At 36.7% G+C, this 25,741-nt stretch overlaps 1 protein-coding gene and 1 non-coding gene across 2 annotated transcripts; both read left to right on the top strand.

The window, feature by feature from the left end:
- The first annotated feature begins 2,658 nt into the window (after positions 1–2,658).
- Positions 2,659–2,764, top strand: LOC122054426. Its single transcript, XR_006132739.1, has one exon. It is a non-coding gene; the product is annotated as a small nucleolar RNA R71 (small nucleolar RNA).
- Positions 2,765–21,420: 18,656 nt separating this feature from the next.
- LOC122050691 lies at positions 21,421–22,665 on the top strand. The gene is made up of 3 exons (XM_042611579.1): positions 21,421–21,694; positions 22,186–22,271; positions 22,354–22,665. The coding sequence occupies exons 1-3, from the start codon at positions 21,421–21,423 to the stop codon at positions 22,663–22,665; spliced, it is 672 nt and encodes a 223-aa protein (XP_042467513.1).
- Positions 22,666–25,741: the final 3,076 nt, after the last annotated feature.

Genomic DNA, 25,741 nt, shown 5'->3' with positions numbered 1-25,741 from the left:
CCCTAAGCCTAGCCAAGTCGTCATAGAATCATATTTCTTATGCTCCCAGCGATAGGCACTTACCTGCCACACGCTTGGTTCATCCTTCTCAATCTACCTAAGGTCTCAAAAGCGTGCTCGATATTAAGAGAAACATAGCAGTTATTTCCCCAATAACCTAACTGGTCTCAAGGGGTAACTTACTAGTTTCCACCCATGATAACTATTTTTTATATCCCTTATTCATTTTTTTTCATCATTTCATGTTTTTTAAGTGATTGCAAGATGCAACACTTGTACACAAATGCACATAAATGCAAATGTTGGGATATTTTGATTTTTCCAAATGAACTGACATGATTCGAGCATCATCCAGTAACCAAAATGTAGTTTGAGAAATCACTACGAAAACGCTAGTACTAATCAAGTTCTATGAATCATGACTATTTTTAGAGTTTTCTACCATCAAAACTAGGCAAAGTATATAGAAGTCCTAAAACAAAGTCAATAATTAAACTCTTACAGTAAAAACATTGCTCACTTTATGCTATCATAGATAGAAAAAGATAGGTCACTAAACATACTAGCACTATAAGTAACACATAAACCACATAAAATGTAGAATAAACATGCTAGTATTTTGCAATAAGGAATAAACAATCATGATGTGATGAATGATGCAACTAGCAAAAAATTTTATTATGCAACAAGAAATGTGCAAAAACTAAGGAATATGACAAACACTACACTAAACCCAAACATCCCCCCATACTTAAATTTTTCATTATCCCAATAAAAACTAAAAATAATGAGGAGGAGATTAAAGTAAGAGAAGTTACCAAATGATGCGTGTCAAATACACATGCATGAACTTCTCCATCATATAGTTGCCCTCCTCCTAATCTTTGAGTTCTATAAAAGAAGATAGACAACAAAAATTAAGTAGAGGATACAGGTTTATTATAAAGAAAGAAATGAAACTAGAAAGAACTAAAGTCATAAATAAAAACAAGGAAAATGAACTTGGGTTGCCTCCCAAGAAGCACTTGTTTAAGGTCATTAGCTCGACCGCCTCATTAGATTCATCTAAATCTCGCTCTTGGAGGGGTAAAATATTTCAACACCCTCCTACCAAGGGCTCTTATTATGGAGGGAGCTTTCAATATAGAAGTTAAAAGGTGAAGTATCGCTCTCTCCATCCTCGTCTTCTTTGAAGTTCTTTCAGGTGGTCGAAGACGGTTCAGATTGAGCTTCCAGTATTCGGCCCAAGTGAAATCTACACTCACAAAAGAAATACAAATCTCCCACAAGCATGTTAAATAAGATAGAATCATAACCATATCAAAATAAGCTGAATGAGTAATAAAAATTGAATTACATTCAACAAAGTCAACGATGGGTATCTCTATAATGTTGTCCAAAAGATCACAATTAATACTAACTTTACTTTGTTGAGAGATACCTAAAATTTCTAAACATGTGGATGTGACTTCCTCTGAATCAAATGATGGTTCTAGCTCTAGCTCAAGTGTTGGTGCTACCAAAGGTAGTGATTCTTGAGACTCTGCTAATTATGCATAAGTCCTTACACATTGATCCATAACATGTTCAATCCTTGCAACTCTTACAACCTCTAAGGGTTGTATGGACAAAGGAGGTGATCCTTGAGATGCTGTTTTCACAACACAGCTCCCTACACTTCCTTCCATATCATTATCATCAACACAAACATCGAAAAATAAACCAATATCAATATCCTCAATAGGAGAATCAATTACAAGAGGATCAATAACTTCACTTGTAGTTTTAAGTTGATCTACCACATCACATTCATCATCTGAAAATTTAATTTTATTATAACACCCTGTAAACCCAGAGGGTAGATTTGAAAACTTGTTATCCACTGCATTATCATCACAATCCTCATCTGAAGAGTCTTCATCTTTATATACATCCATAAATCTACACTCAACCATATTAGAATCACAAAATTTTTTAAAGTCTTTGTTTTCATTGACCTTCACTAGCCTTTGTGGAAAAGAAACCCTTAGTGAAGGTCTTGGGAAAGATTGAACTTCCTTTTTTCCATATTCTTTTTGAGCTTGCGGAGGAGGTCCAACTTGCTTATCTAGTAATGGTGTGATCAATCATTGAGGGAAAGGTACTTGTAGCCTTTAGGAACTTCTTGGAGTAATGGAACTGAGTTCTTGAGGTTTTCTATTGTTCTTCTCCTCAATTCTATACAAGTCCTTTTTCAGAAGTTCTTCATGATTCTTTCCACTTCTCAACTTAATATCATTACCATTTTCACTAGATCTTATATGTGTAGGAGGGGGATCATGTTTGAACCATTTTGAAACTATGTTGTCAATCTTTGCCTCCAACTGTTTGGACCTCACATTCTGTGATTGGAGATTTTCAAAACACTTGGATGGTTGAATAACATTTTATTTGACAGACTCTCTAACATATATGGCTTGCACTTCCTGAATTTTTTAGGGAGAATCCATCCAACTTTTATCTGACGATTCTTGAAGATTTAATGTCACTTGATCAATTAATGTGTATGCTTCGTCTACACTCTTGTTCATAAAAGAACCTCCAGCAGATGAATCTAACAAACACTTATCTAAGAAAGAAATTCCTTTATAGAATATGTGCAGAGTCGGTCATTTTTCCAAGCCATGATTAGGGCACTGTCTTTGTAGACTCTTGAACCTATCCTATGCTTCAAATAATGACTCTCCATCTACATGAGCAAAATTTGTAATGCAATTCCTCATATACACTATTCTGCTTGGAGGGAAAAAAATGATTCAGAAATTGTTGTTCCAATTGTTCCCAACTTGTAATGCTTTGAGGACAGAGGGAATGTAACCAAGTCCTTGCTTTATCCTTGTATTGAAAGGAAATGCTATCAATTGAACTGCATCTGCTGACACTCCTTCACAATTCACCATATCACAAAGCTCTAGAAATGTCTCAAGGTGCAGATAAGGACTTCTGATACTTCTCCTCCAAATTTGTGACCTTGTATCATAGCAATTAACTTTAGGGTTAGTTGGAAACTTTCTGCTTCGATATGAGATTACACAATTGGAGATAAAAATCTTACGGAAATAGGTGCAGAAAATTCTCTCAAAGGTCTACTTGACATGTTAGTGCTCATGGATATCTAAGAAAAAATTATGAGAAAAAAAAATGAAGAATTAAAGACAAGAAATAAAATACTATATTAAAAACAAGAAAGAAAATGCAGAATTTAAATTGTAAGAAAGAAAGTGCATAATGAAAAAAGAAAGAAAAAGCAAAACAAAAAAGAAAAATGTCTAGAGTAACTCATATGCTAATCACCTAATGTTAATCGAAAATAGCCCCTGGTAACGGTGCCAAAAACTTGTTATGTCACCGCAAGTGCACGGTTACGTCGTTAGTAATATAAAAGATTATCGATCCCACAGGGACTGTTGATTAAGCACTAGTTAACTTCGCACGGCAAATTATCTAGACAAACGTAAGATTGGTTGGAAAAGAGAGTGAAGAAAAGAGAGAATGTAAAGGGTAGTGAAAGAGGGAAAGTTGGATTTGGGGATGGATAGATACTAGGATTTCAGTTTCATTATAATGCTAGTTAATGTCCCTATGCATTGTTCATCTCCCTAACTCCATGCTTACACTCATGTAGGAGTTCTAACTAGAGTCTGGTACAATCCCGCGAAGATTGCACTGAAGAGTTTACCCAAGTTCTACCGCCATTAAGTAGAAAAGGTAATTTAGGAAGTTCGATTATAGGGAACATCCTTCTGTCACAAGGGCCCATGGTCCACGTTCCTAGATTACTCAGATTACTTCCTAATGGAAGATTAATGCAATTAACTAAAAGAGGTAATTTAGAAAGTCCGATTATAGGGAACATCCTTCTCACACAAGAGCCCACGGTCCACGTTCCTAAATTACACAAGTCACTTCCTAACATTAATTTGGGAGAACCCTCTAAACTCTAATTAATCTTCCTAACACGAATTGATCCCCATTTCAAGGAACTACTGTTATAATGTATACTAAAAGCCTAGCTTTTGGTATAAACATTTATCTAGAAATAAGAATCACATTGGTCAAATGTCTACATTTATGATAAATGTAGTTGTTCAATTAATTTATATTGTAGATAACATGGTGTGTGGTGTCACATACAGATGATCATGTTATCGGTTCCTTATAAATTATAAACAGTAGCTCACGACCAAGATGGAAAGGAATAAACCATTGGAAGGTCGTAGTGTAATTAGGTATTAGTTTATCTTAAGTATATAATTACACTAGTACACTTAGAGTGTATTGAGTAGGATCATTAGAGGTCGTTCCTTTTATACTGACTTTATGAAGGAACAAATACCTCAGTTATTATGGAAGTGTGTGCTCTTAATCCTAATATAATAACAAGCACATACATTTGATATCTATTTCTTTAATTTATCAATGGGTGAGATTTAGTTCAATAAATCAATAAGCCCGATAAGTTGGGAAATGATATCACTTATAGTGTGTGTTGTTGATTATAGAAGGAAACTTGTCCTAGTGATCTAGGTTGATAATGTCCCCAGGAGGAGCTCATAAGGATTGTCATGTTAAACCCTGCAGGTGGACTTAGTCCGATATGACGATAAGGTTGAGTGGTACAACTCTTGGACTAAGATATTAATTAAATGAGTTGTCAGTAACTCACTTAATTAGTGGGCATTCGACATCTTAAACACAGGGAGACTAACACACTCATAATAAGAAGGAGCCCAAAATATAATTTGGGATTGGTGCGGTAGTTCAATAATAGTTCTTTAGTGGAATGAATTATTATTGATGAAATTAAGTTGTGTGTTCGGGGCGAACACGGGATGCTTAATTTCATCGGGAGACCAAAACCAATTCCTCCTCTCGGTCTCTATCGTAGCCTCTTGTATATAGAGATTTATACCCACCACATACCCACCTTCTTACCCATCCAATGGGGCCGGTCAAGCTAGCTTGGAACCCAAGCTAGGGCCGGCCAAGACCAAGTGGATGAGCCAAGTTGGTGGCCGACCAAAGCTTGGGTCCCAAGCTTAGGTGGCCGGCCACTAGAATATTAAAAAGGTTTTTTATTAAAATTATTTCTTATGTGGATATCAAGATTTAAAAAGAGAGTTTAAAAATTAAAAATTTCCTTTTATAGTTTTCTGCAAAAGATTAAGAGAAGAAATTAATCTCTTTCCTTATTTGTAGATTTAAAGGATGATTTTAATTTTTAGTAAAAACTTTCTTTATTTATAAATCATCTACATGTTTAAAAGAGAGTTTAAAATTTGAAATCTTTCCTTATTTGTTGATTAAAAGGTGGATTTTAAATTTTAAGAAAACTTTCCTTTTTAACCATGTTCATGATTTAAAAGAGAGTTTAAAAAATTAAATATTCTCTTTTATAAGTTTCTACAAAAGATTAAGAAAAGATTTGATATCTTTCCTTATTTGTAGATTAAAAGAGATTTTAATTTTTACAGATAACTTTCTTTTTATCCACATGTTAAAAGAAAGATTTTAATTTATAAAATTTCCTTTTTATTAACCAATTATGAAGGGATAAAAATTATTGGAGAAATTTTTTATAAATTTCTGGAGACAAATTAGGAAGTTTTAATTAATTAAAACTTTCCTTGTTTTGGGGAGAAGAGTGGCCGGCCAAATAAATTGGAGAAGAGAAAATTATTTTTAATTAAATAAATTTTCCTTTTCATGGCAAAAGAATTAAGGAAGTTTTTTATTTAAATTTCCTTATTTGCCAAGACCAAGGATTATAAAAGAGGGGGTAGAGGTGCCTTCATAACGAACAACTCTATTCTATTTTCTCCCTCTTTTCTTCCTTGGTGTGGTCGACCCTTCTCCTTTTCTCTCTTCCTCTTGTGTGGCCGAAATCCTTTATCTCTTGGAGCTTGGAGGAGGTGGCCGGATCTAGCTTGAGGAAGAAGGAGAGAAAGCTTGCGTCCCTTGGAGCTTGGTTGGTGAAAAAAGTTCTTCATCCTTTAGAAGATATGCTTGGCCAAAACTTGAAGGAAGGAAGAAGAAGGTGCCTTGGTGGTCCTCGTCTCGGAAGATCGTTGCCCACACAACGTCCGAGATTAGAAGAGGAATACGGTAGAAGATCAAGAGGTCATTATCTACTAAGTAAGGTATAACTAATATTGTTTTCCGCATCATGTTAGTTTTATCTCCATGTAAAAATACCAAATACAAGAGGCATTCGATTCTAGTATTTCGAATTAGTTTTCGATGTTGTGTTCTTTTATTTTTCTTTTCCTTGTGATTTGATTGTTCCTTTTGGTTGACCTAAAGTTATTTAAGGAAATTAAATATTAGCTTTCCTTAAAAGGCTTTGTCTAGGCGGTGGTGGTTATTCCCATATCCAAGAAGGTCATGTGCCTCGCCATGCAGTCCTAGAAGCTAATTTTGGAAATTAATATTTAATGGAATTAATAACCTAGGTGATTTGGATCGAACGTGTTAAGTTCCGCAGGAGATCCAAGTCTAAACCTAAAAGAACAAATAAATTAAATTTAGGATCAAACGTGTTAAGTTCCGCAGGCGATCCGAGTTTAATTTAAAAGAACACATGGTAGCTAGGAAAAGGTTCAGACCTTTGTATAAAATTTTTGTACAGTGGAACCATTAGATTTTCCGAGTAGCAACCAACAATTGGTATCAGAGCTAGGGTTTTGCCTCTGTGTATTTGGTATTAGTTTAATTATGCACATGTCATACATAATTTAGGTAGGATAATAGTAGGATGTGCTAACTTTGTGGATGCAGGATCCAACTATTATGACTTATAGATATTGTGTGTGTAATTGGACCCTTGGACATGTCAAGGGCATTTTATTGTGTGTGCATGATTGTATTATAAAATACAGCAGGAGTTGTATTTAGTTTTATTAGGATTTTATTTTTTGATCTAGATACATGTACATTCCTTCGAGGAATATAGGATCGAAAAATGTAAAATTCTATTTATGTCGCGGATCGAATCTTGCAAGGCGTGGAACTTTTTGAGGATCAGAGGCGCAGCGGAACAAGGAGCAAGATGGATGCGACAACTAGACCCGGTGGCAGTGGCCAAAGATGGCAGCAGCTAGGGTTGGCGACACATGGAAGACAGCAATAGATAAAAGTCATAATAGTTGAAAATTAGTTTTTCTATTTATTGCTTTTTATGTTGTGCTGTGTGTGCTTGTTAGTATGCATGTTAAGTAGGCTAGAATAGTCAAAATTCCTCACTTTAAATAACTAAGTGGGAGAGGGATTTATTTTTTAATAAATTCCACGGTCTCCATTACTGGTTTATAAGTGATGCAACAAGCTTGCGCGTTGGCTCTGAGTGCCTTCCTCCATATCGGATGAGCTTGTTTGCGGATCACTAGATTAAACTTCCATTTTAGATGACTATAGGAAGTTAATTAAGAGCGTGTGATCTTCCCCATCAGAAATGGCACAATCTTATTAATGGACTTAGTGTCAAGTAATGGTATACACTTAGGCACGTCTAATAGTATCCTCCCCATCGGAGTCACTGCTATTATTTGTGTGACCGAAGAAAACCAACTATTAATTTGTCAAATAAATAGGTTGACAAGATAATAAAATTAAAAACTCCTTTTACAAATGTTTGATTTTGTATACGTCCACACTATCGTGGCATACAAAATTCACGGTGTTTGAGGTAATTTTATTTTGTCATAAAGATTTATTGACAAGATAATTAATGGGTAAAACTCTCATCTTACAAATGTTTAAATTTTGTATATGTCCACACTATCGTGGCATGTAAAGTTCACGGTGTTTGAGGTGTTGGTGAATTTAAATAATATTGTTTGAGAAATCAATGTTATTTTAAATTCAAAAGTTTTGACCAAATATTTGATCAAAGACATATCAACTATTTATTTTATTCGTCATAAAGTAAAGTTGGCGAGATAATAAAATTAATGGATAAAATCTCCTCTTTGTTTTTGTATACGTCCACACTATCGTGACATACAAAATTCATGGGGATTTAAGGAATTGATCTTGACCAAATATTTTTTTGTGATTCTTAGGATTTAAAATGTTTGTCAATTCCCTAGTTGTTATACTATAGAAAAGACTTAGTAGTCTCAATTGTAATGATTGAAAATAGGACTTGGACATTAAGGTAGACTATCTTCTTAGAACTAAGAACAATATAGGTGTATTCATTAGTTGAAACATGTTTAGTGGTGTTATCTACTAAAACCTGGAGTGTAGATACAGATGTCATTAATCATGTCTGCAATTCATTGCAGGGTTCCAGGAAACCCGACAACTAAATGAAAATAAATCACCATCCACATGGGCATTGTTGTAAAAGTAGCAGCTGTTGCAGTGGGAGATGTTTATCCTTTGATAGAAATAAAATATGGTTTTTAAGAAATTGCTTTTAAGTACCAAGTTTAGAAAGAAATTTATTTTAGTTTCTAAAGACTAAATATTGTGTCTATTTTGATAACAAAGTTGTTATCGAGAAAATAGGAAAAATATCTATTCTGGTACATTGGTTGGCAATTTATAAATCCAATAACTACCACGATACAACAAATGGAAATTAGTAACACATCTTCTAATTTTAAGTGAAAGCAACCTTCGGGAATGAACCATTTATATCTTTGGCATCTAAGGCTAGGTTATATTAACTTGAGTAGGATTCATTGGTAGCTGATGAACTTTTGGGTTCATTAGTAGAGGAAATCTTTCCAACCTGTGAGTCTTACTTGGAAGGAAAAATAACCAAGAAGCTTTTAAGTCTAAGGGGTATGGAGCCAAAGATATGTTGGAATTGGTTCATTCTGATTTGTGTGATCCTATGACTATCCAGACAAGAGGTAGTATCGAATATTTTGTCTATTTTATAGACAACTATTCAAGATACAAATACATTTACTTAATGTGCAGCAAGACTAAGTGCTTTGATTAGTTCAAAGAGTACAAGGCTGATGCGGAGAAACGTTAAAGTAAAAGTATCAAGTCACTATGGTAAGATCGTAGTGGCAAGTATCTCTTGGGACAATTTAGGAGTTACTTATCAAAAGTAGGAATTCAATCCCAACTAACTGCACCTGGTACACCCCAACAAAATGGTGTAGTAGAAAGAAGGTATATGACTCTTATAGAAATAATTAGATTGATGATGAGTTATCAGAAAATTACCAAGTTCGTTTTAAGGATATACTCTGAAAAAGAAAGTGAACATAGTACCTTCCAAAGTCAGAACTCTCTACTCATATAGAATTGTTGAATAGGCGTAAGCCTATTTTGAAGCATATTTGGATTCGTGTAGTCCAGCACATATGCTGAAGAGAGACAATGATAAGTTGGATAGGAATTCACTTGTTTATGGGTTATCCTAAAGAAACGAAAGTAGGTTTATAGTCTTAAAAATCAGAAGGTCATTATTAGCATCAATGACCGATTTTTAGAAAAGGACTATGTAATAAACCACGTGCCCATAAGTAAATTTGTTCTTAAGGAAATAATAAAGGGCATGTCTAATCTAGTACCAACTGTACAAGATTAAATATCACAAGAAACTGCAACACGTATCATAAATGATACACAATTACAGACAGTGCCTCATCGTAGTGGGAGGGTTGTCAAGCAACCTATGAGATTCATGTTTTGGGAGAGTCTTTGGACTTGATCCCAAATGAATATGAGCCTGATCCCGGACATATGATGAAGCACTCCAAGATAAAGATGCAGCATCTTGGCAAAGAGTAATGAATAATAGAATTAGAATATATGTATTCTAATAAAATCTGGAAGCTTGTAGAACCACCAGATGGTGTAAAAGTCATTGGGTGTTAAATAAGTCTACAATAGAAAAGGAAGGACAGACGGGAAAGTGTATAATTTTCAAAGCAAGGCTTGTTGAAAAAAGGAAAATCTTTTATCGGTAGTTATGCTAAAGTCTATCCAGTTTCTTTTTGGCAAGTGGATGTCAAGACAGCTTTCCTTAATGGAAGTCTTGAAGAAAGCATCCATATAAAGCAACCAAAAGGGTTCATTACAAAGGGCAAAGAGCATCTTGTGTGCAAGCTCAATCAATCTATGGACTGAGGCAAAGCTTTAAGGTCTTGGAACATTCGGTTTATCAAAGTAATCCAGACCTATAGATTTATTTAGTAACCGGATAAGTCTTGTGTATACAAAAAGTATGATGGAAATGTGGTGGTATTTCTTGTACTATACGTAGATAACATTTTTGGTAGTTGGAAACAATATCAAAATGTTGTCAGAAGTAAGGGTATGGTTGTCCAAACAATTCGATATGAAGGACTTGGGAGAATGAATATATTCTTGGGATCAAAGTAATAAGGGATCGCAAGAAAAGAATATTTTACTTATCCCAAGCTTCATATATCGAAAAAAATCCTTGCTCGTTTTAAGCATGCAAAACTCCAAGAAAGGTTTCTTACCTTTTTAGCATGGAGTAACTTTATCTAAAGAAATGTCTCTGTAGACATCAAAGGAGATAGAGGAAATGAAGGCAGTTCTTTATGCTTCGGCTGTCGGAAGCCTAAAGTATGCTATGCACGAGATCAGAAATCTGTTTTGCCAAGGGCATAGTTAGCAGATATCAAAGTAACCCTGGACAAGGATAGTGGACTGTAGTAAAGCATATATTGAAGTACCTTAAAGGCACTAGAGATTATATGCTAGCTTACAAGGCAGTTAATTTGGTCCCTGTGGGTTGCACGGATTTTGATTTCCAATCGGATAGGGACAGTAGTAAGTCAACCTCGGGGTTTTGTGTTTACTTTAGGAGGTAAAATCATAATTATGGAAGAGTGATAAGCATAGGTGTTTTTCTAGACTCCGCCATAGAAGCTGAGTATATGGCAAGCCTCTGAGGTAGTCATAAAAATTGAATGACTTAATAACCTCAAGATAGACTTAGATATGATTTCTGGTTTGTCCAAAGATTATTACAATTTATTGTAATAATAGTGGTGCAGTAGCAAACTCGAAGAAACCATAAGTCTATAAGGAAAGTAAACGCAATAGAGCGCAAGTACCACCCAATACGAGAAATCGTATAAACGAGGAGAAGTTGTTGCTGCCTAGATTGCATCAACTGATAACCTAGAAGATCTTTTCACTAAGGCCCTTAAGGCAAGAGCTTTTGATGGGCATGTTGAAGGGTTGGGAATCAGATGTATGGCAGCAGATATGCCAGCTTAGTCTTTTAGTATAAGTGGGAGATTGTTAGAATGTATACTAAAAGTCTAGAAATAAGAATCACATTAGTCAAATATCTACATCTATGATAAATGTAGTTGTTCAATTAATTTATATTGTAGATAACATGGTGTGTGGTGTCACACACAGAAGATCATGTTATCAGTTCCTTATAAATTATAAACAGTAGCTCACGACCAAGATGGAAAGAACAAACCATTGGAAGGTCGTAGTATAATTAGGTATTAGTTTATCTTAAGTATATAATTACACTAGTACACTTAGAGTGTATTGAGTAGGATCATTAGAGGTCGTTCCTTTTATACTGACTTTATGAAGGAACAAAGATCTCAGTTATTATGGAAGTGTGTGCTCTTAATCCTAATATAATAACAAGCACATATATTTGATATTTATTTCTTTAATTTATCAATGGGTGAGATTTAGTTCGATAAATCAATAAGCCCGATAAGTTGGAAAATGATATCACTTATAGTGTGTGTTGTTGATTATAGAAGGAAACTGTGTCCTAGCGATCTAGGTTGATAATGTCCCCAGGAGGAGCTCATAAGGATTGTCATGTTAAACCCTGCAGGTGGACTTAGTCCGACATGACGATAAGGTTGAGTGGTACTACTCTTGGACTAAGATATTAATTAAATGAGATGTCAGTAACTCACTTAATTAGTGGACATTCGACATCTTAAACACAGGGAAACTAACACACTCATAATAAGAAGGAGCCCAAAATATAATTTGGAATTGGTGCGGTAGTTCAATAATAGTTCTTTAGTGGAATGAATTATTATTGATGAAATTAAGTTGTGTGTTCGGGGCGAACACGGGATGCTTAATTTCATCGGGAGACCAAAACCAATTCCTCCTCTCGGTCCCTATCGTAGCCTCTTGTATATAGAGATTTATACCCACCACATACCCACCTTCTTACCCACTCAATGGTGGCCGGCCAAGCTAGCTTGGAACCCAAGCTAGGGCCGCCAAGACCAAGGATGAGCCAAGTTAATTGGTCGACCAAGGCTTGGAGCGGCCACTAGAATATTAAAAAGGTTTTCTATTAAAATTATTTCTTATGTGGATATCAAGGTTTTAAAAAGAGAGTTTAAAAATTAAAAATTTCCTTTTATAGCTTTCTGCAAAAGATTAAGAGAAGAGATTAATCTCTTTCCTTATTTGTAGATTTAAAGGATGGTTTTAATTTTTTGTAAAAACTTTCTTTATTTGTAAATCATCTACATGTTTAAAAGAGAGTTTAAAATTTGAAATCTTTCCTTATTTGTTGATTAAAAGGTGGATTTTAAATTTTAAGAAAACTTTCCTTTTTAACCATGTTCATGATTTAAAAGAAAGTTTAAAAAATTAAATATTCTCTTTTATAAGTTTCTACAAAAGATTAAGAAAAGATTTGATATCTTTCCTTATTTGTAAATTAAAAAAGATTTTAATTTTTACAAATAACTTTCTTTTTATCCACATGTTAAAAGAAAGATTTTAATTTATAAAATTTTCTTTTTATTAACCAATCATGAAGGGATAAAAATTATTGGAGAAATTTTTTATAAATTTCTGGAGACAAATTAGGAAGTTTTAATTAATTAAAACTTTCCTTGTTTTGGGGAGAAGAGTGGCCGGCCAAATAAATTGGAGAAGAGAAAATTATTTTTAATTAAATAAATTTTCCTTTTCATGGCAAAAGAATTAAGGAAGTTTTTTATTTAAATTTCCTTATTTGCCAAGACCAAGGATTATAAAAGAGGGGGTAGAGGTGTCTTTATAACGAACGACTCTATTCTATTTTCTCCCTCTTTTCTTCCTTGGTGTGGTCGACCCTTCTCCTTTTCTCTCTTCCTCTTGTGTGGATGAAATCCTTAATCTCTTGGAGCTTGGAGGAGGTGGCCGGATCTAGCTTGAGGAAGAAGGAGAGAAAGCTTGCGTCCCTTGGAGCTTGGTTGGTGAAAAAAGTTCTTCATCCTTTAGAAGATATGCTTGGCCGAAACTTGAAGGAAGGAAGAAGAAGGTGCCTTGGTGGTCCTCGTCTCAGAAGATCGTTGCGCACACAACGTCCGAGATTAGAAGAGGAATACGGTAGAAGATCAAGAGGTCATTATCTACTAAGTAAGGTATAACTAATATTGTTTTCCGCATCATGTTAGTTTTATCTCCATGTAAAAATACCAAATACAAGAGGCATGCGATTCTAGTATTTCGAATTAGTTTTCGATGTTGTGTTCTTTTATTTTTCTTTTCCTTGTGATTTGATTGTTCCTTTTGGTTGACCTAAAGTTATTTAAGGAAATTAAATATTAGCTTTCCTTAAAAGACTTTGTCTAGGCGGTGGTGGTTGTTCCCATATCCAAGAAGGTCATATGCCTCGCCATGTAGTCTTAGAAGCCAATTTTGGAAATTAATATTTAATGGAATTAATAACCTAGGTGATTTGGATCGAACGTGTTAAGTTCAGCAGAAGATCCAAGTCTAAACCTAAAAGAACAAATAAATTAAATTTAGGATCAAACGTGTTAAGTTCCGCAGGCGATCCGAGTTTAATTTAAAAGAACACATGGTAGCTAGGAAAAGGTTCAGACCTTTGTACAAAATTTTTGTACAGTGGAACCATTAGGTTTTCCGAGTAGCAACCAACAACTACCGTACAAAGTAAGGGATACCTTCTGTCACAAGGTCCCATGATCTTACATTCCAAGGCTCTTCCTCTACATGGTAATTTAACCTTACATCTACATGGATTTACCTCACACACATTTCGTCAAACGTATACAAGGTACAATACACATAGATGATGATTTAAACACTTCATTGCATAGGAAAATATCCAAATACATAGTTCATACATTCACAATAACATCACAGCTACTTCCTACATCCTAGATCTAGAGATCTACTCTATAGAAAAGGATTTACAAATAAGAGACAAGAAATTAAAACATTCCACACTCCAAAATAACAGATAGAGAAGAGAGGAATGTTTATCTATGTACCGCCGGTCTTCTTACTTGCAACCCTTGCTCCGGAGGTAGACGAATCGGCAAAGATAGAAGATCTAGGATTCCCCCAAGGGGAGAACCCTTTCCCAAGCAATGGGGAAGTGCCCCAAGCTAAAGATGAGTGAAAAAGGGAGAAACCCCCTTTTATAGAGCAGGGCATGGACACCACACGGCCCGTGACACGGCCGTGTGGCACACACGGCCCCAACTGCTCTTCCCTCGGCCAAGGTCACACAGTCGTGTGGCCTTCACACGGCCGTGTAACTCTCTGCCTCTGGTTGACTCACATGGTCGTGCCAATCTTTGCCTCTGGAAACCTCACACGACCGTGTGGCACACACGGTCGTGTAGCACACACGGCCTGGGCTTGCCTCTTCTATGGAAATGTTGCACGGCCATGTGGAGAAGTTGCTTGGGTCATGTAGATCTACACGGCCAGGTTCTGGTCATGCTTTCTGGGATGACACGGTCATGCCAATCCACACGGTCGTGTCATTCTCCTCCTCTGGTGAAGCTACACGGCCTATTTGTTCCACACGGCCAAGGTCATTTTCCTCCCTGCTCCTTTGACACGGTCGTGTGGCTCACATGGTCAATATTGTCTTCCTTTTCTTGTTGCCTAGATTAGCCACGAACATCATTTCTTCCCAAATTCGACTCCTGAAGACAGAAAATACACAAGAGCATATATCTAAACAAAGAAAAGTATTTATGCTGAAAGTAAGTCAAAGAGTATGAAAGTGCATAGACAAAACATACATAAAATATGTAAATGTGCGTTAAAACATGCTAATAAGTGTATAGAATCTACGCACATCAGAAGTCTAGGAAAGTCATTAGGAATGTATGTAGGAAAGTTATCCCTAGTGAGTACCTAATATACCCAAGGAGCATCAATAGATTTTATATTCCTAAGAATGTGTTTTCTTCACACTAAATGGATTTAGGATGTGTCAAACCTAATTGAAAGGGTAGCTAACCCAACCATGGTAAAGTTGACATTTTAGGACATTTTCAAGATATTGTGACACCTTGAAAATGAGAAATTGAGTTTTTACTCTTGAAGACTTTATGATGTGCCAATAAAGTTTGAAGTATTGGGATTAATCAATTGGCATAAATAGGATAGAATTTAATAATGTGTCAAGTTGGGTCTTTGACACTTTCTAGGGAGTTAGGGCCACTTATGCTTCTTTTTATCATAATAATTAAGGGATGTCACTTAGATAGCATACCTAGGCATTTTTCTGTATTAGGTATTTACTTTTATGATATATCTACCATACTTGTGTGCCCTACCACATACCATGACATTATATCATACATTCATATTATTATGAAAATGGTACTTATCATGTTATACATGTATCATTAATCTATGATAGTTTTTCTTTTGAAAAACACTCATTTGATGTATGTTATAATCATTATCATGCATTATTTTAATTCGTTTTAATTAAGAATAATTATATTAATTGACATCCTAGGTCAGATGATCAAAGTTAAAATGCTTAGTTAGAGATGTGCAATCCCTTAATTTTAGGGCAAACCTATTTTACATCTCACAAAAATCATAAAGTGACTTATATATATATATTGAGATATATTAAACACAAGTGAGATATTAAGAGAATGAGAAAAACACAAAATGTTAATTTAATACATATATTTGAGTTTTAATTTCATCAAAACATAGATTTTGTGAAGTCCAATCATAAGAAAAGTTAATATGAAAGTCATGTGCATTTAGCCCATAGATTATGGTTGGAAATTATTTTTGAAAATCATTTCAAAATTATTTTGAAAAAAAAATCTTAGTGAAGTCTAGTTTTTGATAGAAATTACCATTGATTAGTTAGATACAAAGTTAGAATGAAATATTGAAGTTTTAAATGATTTCTAATTTTATATCATTTTTTAAAATAAAATATATTTTTATTAAAAAAAATATTTTCCCCTAATAGTATATGACATAAATAATGTCTACATAAAATTTTATGATTTTTTAGAATATCATAGAATTATTTATAAATTTTTGAATTTCGGATAGAAATCATATTTGAAAAATTAGTAACACCAATCAACTGAGCATTGTTGCCCATCGATTGCCACATTCTATAATCCATTAGAAGCTCATGCCAATTGATTGACATGGGAGGCAATCAATTGGTAACTAATATCAATCGATTAGTGGTTGTTGTGTTGTGTTTGGCTGAAATGAGTTTATTTTAGCTAATTAAGTCATATTAAGATAATTTAACTATTCCTAACCCTATAAAGTGCTTGGACAAGTATTTAAGGGTATTTTATTGATGAAAATGAAAAAAGAATGGTTAAAGAGGACTAATGTGGAGTTAAAGGAGGGGTTTTGCTTCAATGTTGAATTTTTAACCTCGTGACTTCAATTTTGAGATTTCCTAAAGGTTTAGGAACTCCAAATCATTGTTGGTACAATAATAAAAGTTAGAGCATGCTTTGAGGGAGAGTTTCACGTTAAAGGCATGATTTGGATAAGAAAGGATGATGGATGTATGCTCTATGTTAAGCATAAAAAATAATGGAAGATTGAGAACATTCATTGTGATAAGAGAAATTTTGAGAAATGCTCAAGAGAAACAATGGAATGTAGGGAACCTTCATTGTCATGGTTAGATGAATCTTAGGAAAAAAATTTTGATATGTGTCAAAGGAAAAAAAATATATAGTTTAAGTTAGGAGACCCACATTCATGTTTTGGCATGGGATGAAAATGGAAGTTGGGCTAATAAATTAGCCTAACTTAAATATATTGTCAAGCATTAAAAGGGGGAGATTGTTGGTATAATCGTCCTTGGATCAAGGATGCCCAGTTTGACTAAGCTCGGGTCGGTCTGAGCTTGAGTTTTGGTTTTTGGCAATATGTGAAAAAAAAAGTCAAGTAGGTCAAGACAGGATCGTATATTTGACTAGGAAAGTTCTAACTAATTGTTAGGCAATGGAAAGTCCTAACTATATGTTAGGTAATGAGAATTCCTAACTGTAGATTAAGCGGGTGATAAGTATACCGAGTGACTAGTTCTAACTAAGATTAGGCAAGGGAAAGCCCTAACTAAAGGTTAGACAATGAAAAGTCCTAACTGGAGGTTAGGCAACGGAAAATCCTAACAAAAGGTTAGACAAGTGAGAAGTTTACCAAGTGACTAGTCTTAACGGATGTTAGATAAGGGAAAGTCCAACTAGAAGGTTGGCGAAGGAAAAGTCCAAGTGAGTCAAGGAGGACTGGAGCCTTGGTAAGAAAGTCCAAGTGAGTCAAAAGTTGACTGGACACTTGGCAAAGAAGTCCTGGCAAGTCACGGATGATTGGATGTTTGGCAACGAAAAGTCTCAACAGGTTACGGATGACTAGATGTTGAACAAAAGAAGTCTTGATAGGTTGAGATCAACTGGATATCAAACAAGATGTGGATTCAGCCTTGGAGAAATTAGGGTTAGCAATCAATTAGTGAGCTTCACCAATCGATTGACAAACTCTAAACCTGAACCTTCGAGTTTTGTGCTCCAATCGATTAGCATTACCAATTGATTGGGAGCTCAATTTGAAAAAAATAGAAAGAGTCAAAATTGATTAGGTTAATTGATTTTGACATCCCTAATCGATTAGGGTAATCGATTAGCTAGATTTTTCGTGAAGCATAGTAGGCTTCTAAATTGATTAGCCTAATCGATTTAGAGGTGCTAATCAATTAAGGCAATCGATTGGCTGATTTTTCACATGAGCACAGAAGGTAGGGGAATCGATTGGGGTAATCAATTTAGGCCTCATCAATCGATTGGAGGCTCTTCACGAGAGACCATAAAGCTTCGGAATCAATTGACTTAATCGATTAGAAGCTGCCAATCAATTGGTTAGGCGAAAAAGAGTTGTTCTATATGTTTGAACGGTTGGATCCTACATGGCAATCGATTGGAAGTAAGGTCAATCGATTGGGAGGCGTTTTCCAATCCGAAGGCAACCCTAGAAAAGGAGGTTTTGTGAAGTTTCTTCGTAGCCCGTTTTTGAAATTTTGGTGACTGCTACACTTTCTAAGCATCAAGAGGATAATGAAAACAATAAAAGAGCAAGCAAGGAAAAGTTCATTATTGTAAAGTCATTTTCGATTTCATTTGTAATTTTGTTTGTGTTTCTTGTTATATTCTCTCATTGTATTCTCGTGTTCAGGTTTGTACAAGGCTTCTTCACTCCGAGAAGGAGGTTTTCATAATGAAGCAATGAGAGAGAGAGTCGAACTCGTGGATTAGTTATCTCAGGGAGATGGATACCAAGTAAATCTAAATGTTAATTATGAAGTTCTTTGCTTTAAATTTTTGCTGCAAATCAAGTTTAAAAAAGCAAAGCAAACTATTCACCCCCCCCCCCTCCTCCTCCTCCTCCTCCTCCTCCTCCTCTAGCTCATTCATGTCCTAACAAAGGATACATGTACCTATCTTTTATGTGAGCTCAGATTCTCTGGTCCAAGATTTTCTAGACCAGGGAGGCCCTATAAGCATATTGGTGGAGTGAGTTGAACCCCACCTAATTAACAAGTGGGGTAGAACCCACTCCACCAATAAATGAGAAGGGGTCTAGAAGTAGTCCAGAGATTTTGGACTAAGAGAATCCCTGTCCTCTTTATGTACAAAATAATATTTTGAATGTCAACAAGTAATGCTCCACTCCACTTCAAGAAAATGAATATCAAATAAATCCAAGTTTTAATATTATAAAGTTCTTCAAATTTTCACTACAAATCAAATTTAAAAAACTGAAATGAATGGTTCACCCCCTACCCCTAGCTCATAGGTGTCCGAACAAAGGATACATGTACCTATCTCTGTGTACAAAATAATATTTTGAATGTCAACAAGTAATGCTCCATGCGAATTTGTATCTACAAGTATAATATTAAAATGATTTAAAACTCAAAATAATTTCTAATACCATGGTAACACAAAATGAATCAAATATTGACCCCGCTATCTCAATTCTACGAGACGTGCATTTTCTACTATCAAATAATAAATTTATTTGACCAAGCTAAATAGCAATTTAATAAAATAAAATCCATACCTCATGACTTTCCACGAAGCATTAATAGGGATGTTACACTTAAGCCAAATGGAGAACTCGTCACCTTAGCACTTTTAAGATGATCTCACACTCTATAGAAAAAAATAAATTATAAAAAATATTTCGATATTTATCCTATCACAACGATATTTTATATGAGAAAAATTAGACACCGAATATGATATTTTTTATTGAGAAGATCAGGCATCCTAAAGAATTGAGCTATGTTTTTTTTAAATCAGGACACTTGAGCCAATTGAACCTATACAACGTATAGCAATTAATTCTAATTAATTAATTATTTTTCGATGTCAACAAATAAGTAATTACATCCCCTTTCCCTTAAATGAGTTAGAAATAGCCAACTGTGACTTTCCTCATGATTCCACCGACCGACGACGCTGCCCCCTCTTTTTCTACAATAATTTTTTTTCGATGAATCATGTATTTTATTATTTTGGAGAAAATAAATATGACAAACATTTAATGGGAGAGAACATTATAGAAAGGCCATTCAACTTAGAAAAATTATCTCGTATGGTCATAAACAAAATAATAGAAAATCTCACATCTATCAATATTCTTCAACCACCAAACAACCTCTTTGAAAAGAAGAAGAAGAAGAAGAAGTCACTATAAGTTCTTAATTTCCCTAGTCTTTATGTGTTCTCCGAATTCATAAATTCTAAAATGATCCCTTTAAAATTCATTTGAAAAAATTTACAAAGAAAATCCTCTCTTTCTTGAATTGATTTCATCTAGAATTGTAGCAAAGAGAGCATTAGTTGTTAGAGAATGAATAGAAATAATAGAGGTGGATGGAATCGGTCTCCATGTATGAGAGTTTAGTTTTACATTGAGAAATAAGTGACTTTAAGGTTGATTAATATTGAATCACAATCGACCTTTTTTTATATGTTTGACGACAATTGTTATCTACTTATAGATAATTACTCATGAAGTAGGAGAAGCTTACTTGCTATTACAAAGAAAGAAACATTGACCACTCTCTTTTTTTTGCCAAAAAAAGGCAAAAATATATGAAAAATTAGGAGGTTCAAGCTTTCCGAGGCAACTACTCATCCTTATCTTCCATTTTCGACTAGTATAATCGGGTGCTTCAATAATCAAACTGAGCCAATTTGGTTTAGGTTTATTTGTATATGTTGAAGGAAAGTTTTGGCGCAACAGTAAAATTATTGTCATATGACCAAAAGATTATGGGTTCGAATACTAGAAACAACCTCTTGTAAAATGTAGAGTAAAACTTCGTACAATGAATCCTTCCCCGAAATTTTGCATGGTGCAAATTTCGTGCACCGAACTGTCCTTTTTTTTATTTATATCTGTTGCTTGAATTTCAATGTGTTAGGCGACAACATCCTACATATTAGAGAGCTGTTCTTCATCAATTCCCTTAATGAAGTCTGCCAATATACCATTACTACACTTCAAATATGGCCACAACTCATCATCCACCATGATTTTTATTTTCTTGTCCCAATCCATCACAATTTTATTATTGTTTTTATTATTATTATTATTATCTATAGATATTCCAATTCGTGGGGGTCCAATACTGCGAACCGCACCTACAAAATTAAGACTAAAATTAAACAATAGAAGACCTGCACATATAAAATACAGACTTTAACCACAATTTCATGGCCTGCACGTTCAACTTTTAATTGCTCCATGATTAATTTGTCTAACACATATATATGCAGATTCTTCCTTCTACTCCTTACATTTCAAAATATTACATTTACCATCGCCTCCGTAGAGGTTACAGAAGGCTAACATGTATAATGTTTTTATTGTACTGTCAAAAGAAACCCTTTTTAAAGTGATTTAGTGATGTTTAAATAAGTATATTTAGTCTTTAAGAGGAGTATGCCATGAACAACGCCTTCTATGTTAGTTTTAGGGAAATGTATAATATTTTAAACAGTTGAGGGGGGAAATGAAAATTTTCTCATTTATATATATAAATAAATTCATCTTTGAAGAAATGATGAGATCAAATTGCTCTGTTCCACTGCAATTGCTCCAATAGAAATGGGAATTGACGGGAGGAGGGTTTGGTGTTTCTGGGTGAAGAAGAAGGCGGCGATGCCCAGCATTCGGCTGGGATCGCCGCAACCGAGCTGGGCAACGAAGCCTCCGCCGGCGCAGGCCGACAGCTGGAAAGGCCTGGGTGGTAGGAGGGTGGTCGTGGTGGTGGAGGCGGAGGCGGAGGCGAAGGGCACCCTCCAGTGGGCTCTGTCGCATTCTCTCCAAGACGACGACACCCTCGTCCTCGTCGCCGTCGTCAAGCCGCCGTCGAGAAACAGTAAGTCGACTCCTCTGTTTTTCTGTCATCAATATTTTTTTCCAAAAATAAGAGTTAATTGCTATTAATATAAATATACACACGCAATCTTTCAAAAAAAATATATATTTATCCTTACAAAATTAATATTTTTAATTATCGTTAATCTGAAAATCTCTTACAAGTACTATTTATATTACGTTTAAAACAAAGAAAATATTGTAAATTACAATATGTAAAATAATATTTTTGTAAGGATAGATATACACGAAACGAAACGTTGTCTTTGCACTTTTAATACCAAATTCAAGTTAAGATTTGTTGGCAGAAAGGGTTTGTTTAATATTCTTTCGAAAAACAAAAATAAATCAGTGTTTACTATATTGAAAAATATTTAGTTAATATCAAAGCAAGATAGAAGGTTATTTTGATGGTAAAATATAGATTAAACTTTTCTAGTACATTGATTGAAGTATGTGAGACATCTTCCTTGATCACTTGTTTCCTTAAAGTTGATCATTCCCACCAAAAGAAGAGGAACTCAAGGTACCAAATGCTGTATGCCTTGCAAAGTATATGCCAAACCAGAAGACCAGAGGTACGTAGAACTAATTATCAACTCATTGTTTATATCATTTTTGTTCTGAAAGTTTATAATAAACTCAACTCGATATCAATAGATCAAAGTGGAGGTACTAGTAGTTGAAGGGAGAGAGCAAGGGCCGGCAATCGTCGAGGCGGCCAGGAAACAAATGGCCTCCCTTCTGGTGCTAGCGCAGAAGAAGAGATCCTTGGCATGGAGTTGTATAGCAGCGTCGTGGAGTAACAGTGGTAGTAGTGATGGTATTATTAGGCCTTCTGGTGGAGATGGATTGGTGGACTACTGCATCCAAAATGCTTCCTGCATGACACTGGCAGTGAGGAGGAAGAGCAAGAGAGGCGGCTACTTGCTCACCACCAAGCACCACAAGGACTTTTGGCTTTTGGCTTGATCATCGCTGCTGCTTCACTATTTGTTCTTCTTGTTTTTCTTGAGAACTTTTTCCATTTAGCTTTTGTACATTAGTTCCGATGGGGAAAGGAAAGGTTTGTATAACTGCATGTCTGTAATCGTGTTGTACATGTTGACCTACATTGTTAAATCACGTTGGGTTTGTGATCAGATTAGAAGCTTGGAATAGCAAGTTTTGAAATTGGGACGCTCTTAGTAAATACTTCCCATCTAAATTTGAAAAAAAAAAACAAATTTATTTTAAAATTATGCTTATTTTAGGAAGTGAATATATTTTTAAAAAGAAAAACTTAGCCTAATAGACGAGCCAAAAAGACAAATTGTAAAAGTACCTGGAATCCATTCATTTCCACGTCACATCACATTGAAATGTTTACACTGTGTTCGCAGGTTGTACCGAACCTCGATGCTGTTTGACTTCCTCCAATAACATCGCTTCACGTAAGCAGAACCATCTTTCGGGATCTCCCTTTACCATTTGGGTTCCTGTCGAGGGCAAATCCTCTGAATCACTTTTTACGATTTAAAGGATGATCCTTTAGCATGAATTGATAAAATGAATGGTCCCCATTCATAAAATGGGTGGGGATCATTTATCTCCACCAATCCACATCAAGAGATCATCTCCTGGACCGCAAAAAGTGATCCAGAGGATCCGGGCTCGGTTCCTCTCCCCATCGATGAAATCCTCCCTGGTCCGCTCCTAGACCAGAGATTGCCAGAGGATCGGGGCTTGGTTCCTCTCCCCATCGATGAAATCCTCTGGTAATCCTGTCCGAACGCTGCCTCAACGGACGCTGGGCACGTGGCGCTCTCCTAGTCGATGACGTGGGCCTCCGGCTAGTCGTACGAAGCTCCGGCGAACCTGCACAGAAGTCGGGCCGGGAAGGGGTTCCCGGCGACCCTCCGACACTCAAGTCAGGTAAGCAAGTGGTGGAAAAAGTAGCTCCAAAGCTTGTAGAACGCGTACCTCCAGCGAAGTCTGCGGCTCTTTATATAGAGCGGTGAAAGAGCTTCTACACGCCCACCGAGGCGCGTACGTGTCCGCAGCCCATACCTCGGTATGTGTTTGTCAGAAAGCTTACCTGACGCCATACTGCAACAGTCCCATCGCGCCTTCGATGGGACAACAGGACACCCCGTTGTCAGACTAGGAGTATGGCTTAGCCATATGACTTGATGGTTGTCAGCAGGTGTTCCTGTCCCTATTTACCCATCGCTGGCCAGGACGTCCATCCGGTCGGCTAGACGAAGAGAGCCGTCCGGAAGGCTTTAATTCCCTGCGCCGGCCGGGCGGCGCGCCCATTACGTCCTGCCTTCTCTTAGGCCTTCCGCTCGGTCATTATTTACTGTTTCATTGATCGTCGGAACCCCGATCCCTGTCAAGGCACCTTTTACTATCAGATGTTTACTAGCATACCGATCGGCTCGCCCTTTTCTCATGAGTCCGGTCGGCTCACCCTTCTTTGACGGACCACTTGGCCTTTTGACCTCCACGTGGCGTTGACCCCTCGTTAGGGGGTCCCGGGCTCTTACCATCGGATCACTTGCCTTCCCCTCGAGTCTAGTCGAAGGAGGCGAAGTCCGACTGACTGGACTGCCGATCTGACTGAGCAATGATCACTGCATTAGGCCGCTCGGCCAAGCATAGGGATACTCATCCGTTCGGCGGTATCTTGTCCGTGCCTTGTGTTCTCTTGGAATCCATGTCCGATGCTCTCCCCTACTACCCATCACGTGAGCTGCGCACGGTAAGGGGAGCTCATTAAATGCGGCCAGTATCCTGCCGACACGTGGCGATCATGCGTTTGTCAGAGTATGGCGGTGACGTAACTTCCGATGGGACATCCGCCGTTTGAAATGAACGGCTGGATGATGACCTCATTATCGACGACCTAGATCGGACGGTGTAAATTGATCGCGGCCGCCCTTATAAAGCTCCCGACCCCAGCTCTTCACCGCATTTCGACCTTATCGTCTCTAGCCATCCCTCTGTTCCTTTTTTCCGGCGACCTTGCGTTTCAGCTCTCCGACGACTCTACAGCCGCCTTCGATCATCTTCTTTGCCCGTAAGGATTCCTTTTCCTTGCCGCCTCTCCTTTTTTCTCTCTATTAGCTATTTCTTTCATCATCCCGCATTCTTTCCCTGTTTTTATTTCTCCCTCCTTCCATCGCGCGTCCTTCCCTAGCCTTATACCATGACCAACACCTCACAGCCGACCGGCGGTGCTCCGGGTCTTTGGTATTCGACCATGGAAAGCCGGTTCGACGAGGAGGACGCGTTGCGTCTCACTCGAACCTATGATCTGCCGACCGACCACCAAATAGTGTTAGCCACACCGGCCGATCGGCCTCATGAACCGTCGCCCGGCACCGTTTTATTCTTCCGAGACCAATTTTTGGCCGGGCTACGCTTTCCACCCCACAAGTTCTTCTTACAAATCTGCAATTATTTTCGCATTCCGCTCGGCCAGGTAGTCCCTAACTCCATTAGGTTGTTGAGCGGAGTGATAGTCCTTTTTAAACTGAACAACATCCCCCTCGACCCTAAGATTTTTCACTACTTTTTTTATCCCAAGCAAGCCGAGTGGGGTACTTTTATTTTCCAATTTAGGATAGGTTTCGTCCTTTTTGATAATATGTCAAGCTCCAACAAATATTGGAAGGAGCACTTTTTCTATGAGTTGTCATAAGCAACATCTGGTAATCCCTGGTCCGCTCCTGGACCAAAGATTATTAATAAGTGAGATCTCATAGATCCTTTTTGTATAACAGGTAGGGTTCATGAATTTTCACCTATGAGTGAAATGATCCATCCTCTAGATCATACTCTGCGGTCGAAAAGATCCAGCCTCCTCCCCTTCCCCTCTTACCTCCACTGCTATCCGCATCGTCATCCAGGCGGCCGTAGCTCAGGTGCACACCGCTACCGCAGGATAAGTGGGCAGGACGGCAGATAAGTTGGGAAGGACGCTGAGGAGAGCGGCAAGAGCATTGGCGGCCAGGAGGATCCGGTTCCGCACTGGAGGTGACCGGCACGGTCCCACTGAGCTGAT

The sequence above is a fragment of the Zingiber officinale genome, chromosome 3A (genome assembly GCF_018446385.1).
Source record: "Zingiber officinale cultivar Zhangliang chromosome 3A, Zo_v1.1, whole genome shotgun sequence".
NCBI classification, from domain to species: domain Eukaryota; kingdom Viridiplantae; phylum Streptophyta; class Magnoliopsida; order Zingiberales; family Zingiberaceae; genus Zingiber; species Zingiber officinale.
The sequence above is the reverse complement of the archived record's forward strand: the minus strand, read 5'-3'. Positions and strand labels throughout refer to the sequence as shown.

Bases quoted from the DNA above. Each gene is read 5' to 3' on its own strand.
- LOC122050691 (XM_042611579.1), top strand. From the start codon at position 21,421: ATGGGAATTGACGGGAGGAGGGTTTGGTGTTTCTGGGTGAAGAAGAAG. The intron at 21,695-22,185 runs GTAAGTCGACTC...GTTTCCTTAAAG, and splicing joins CAAGCCGCCGTCGAGAAACA to TTGATCATTCCCACCAAAAG. The intron at 22,272-22,353 runs GTACGTAGAACT...CGATATCAATAG, and splicing joins GCCAAACCAGAAGACCAGAG to ATCAAAGTGGAGGTACTAGT.